At 33.3% G+C, this 1380-nt stretch overlaps 1 protein-coding gene across 1 annotated transcript; it reads right to left on the bottom strand.

The window, feature by feature from the left end:
* Nucleotides 1-614: 614 nt before the first annotated feature.
* LOC141696077 (dirigent protein 22-like) lies at nt 615-1178 on the bottom strand. Its single transcript, XM_074500265.1, has one exon. The coding sequence runs from the start codon at nt 1176-1178 to the stop codon at nt 615-617; it is 564 nt and encodes a 187-aa protein (XP_074356366.1).
* Between the last annotated feature and the right edge of the window lie 202 nt (nt 1179-1380).

Genomic DNA, 1380 nt, shown 5'->3' on the forward strand with positions numbered 1-1380 from the left:
TGAATATCACTAACAACAAACATTTACATAGATCTCATCAATTATATACTATTTATACTATTTGAACTTAACTTGAAATTATACACAATCAAAATATAATTATTTAATCATTATTTAGTATTTAATTATTTATATATAATTTTAATAAAATTACATAAAATAGAAATAAAAATATATAAATATTTAACCAAGACCCGTGCATAACACTGGCGTAAGCTAGTATAAATAATATATAAATATTATGCATTTCTTCTTTCCATCTCATATGCAGCTAGCTGTCTGAATAGATCAACCTATTTCACATGTTTATTTTAATAAGAAACATGTTTAGAGAGTGAAATAATTAGCTCTGGCACCAAACACTTTTCAAAAATTGTTAAATTTAGCTTGTCAATATTATTATATGTTAATTTAGAGAGTAAAATATTTTGCAAATTAGTGTAGGAGATGTTCTAATCTTTTGCATCAAAGTAACATATTAGTTGTTGATGAGATGAAATAAAAAAATATGTTACTTCCTAAATCATAGATCAGGATGAACAATACTAGAAACTTGCAAACAGCGTCTTAAGATTTATTACAGTACATGATTTGTAATCAAATTAGTAGAAAACTTAATAATGTTGAACTAAAACATTGTACTCGATTGTAACATTTCCAACAACAGGCTCAAAGAAAAAGGTTCTTAATTTTGCAACTCCGCGTGCCAACCGGAAAACACCAGTCCCGCCAATGATGGGTAGCTCCCGGTACTCTCGAAGGATGGGATTATAACCTGAAATGGATAGAGTGCTACCATTGTACATCCCATCTGTAAATACAAAGTTCATCACACATAATAAACTCAGTTCCTCCGTAGAAGAAGCAGTGTACAAACCTTGGGCCCGGCCCACGGGCTTAGATGTGAACTGTGGCCCAGCTGTTAATGGATCATCCATTAAATAGGTCATGCCGAAGAAAGTTGGTGATGTTGCACTAGAGTTGGCCTGAGCTATTAGAAGAGCAGTTTTATCACGTAAATCATGATAATAGAAATGAAGTTTTGTAACCTTCTCTTTGTACGTACCCAACTTCCCGAACCATTTTTCAACATCTTCCGGCGATGCATTGGCACTGCCGGAGAATGCTGGCATTGCAGCAGTCACCACCAAGGCTAAAACTAAAATAAACCTAGCCATCTTTCTCTTATTCCTCTCTGTGTATCGTTCTCTTGCTACTTGCTAGTGTAGAAATTGTTATAGTATTATGTTCGAGAGTGACAATATATAACAAGCGAAGTTAAGAAACGTGCATATGAGCTCTAATATTTTTTCCCTTGGGAATCTTTGCAATGCATGGCAAATACTAAACAAATGTAGTAGTAGCCAGTAGGTGATATGT

This window comes from Apium graveolens, chromosome 11 (genome assembly GCF_009905375.1).
Source record: "Apium graveolens cultivar Ventura chromosome 11, ASM990537v1, whole genome shotgun sequence".
NCBI lineage: Eukaryota > Viridiplantae > Streptophyta > Magnoliopsida > Apiales > Apiaceae > Apium > Apium graveolens.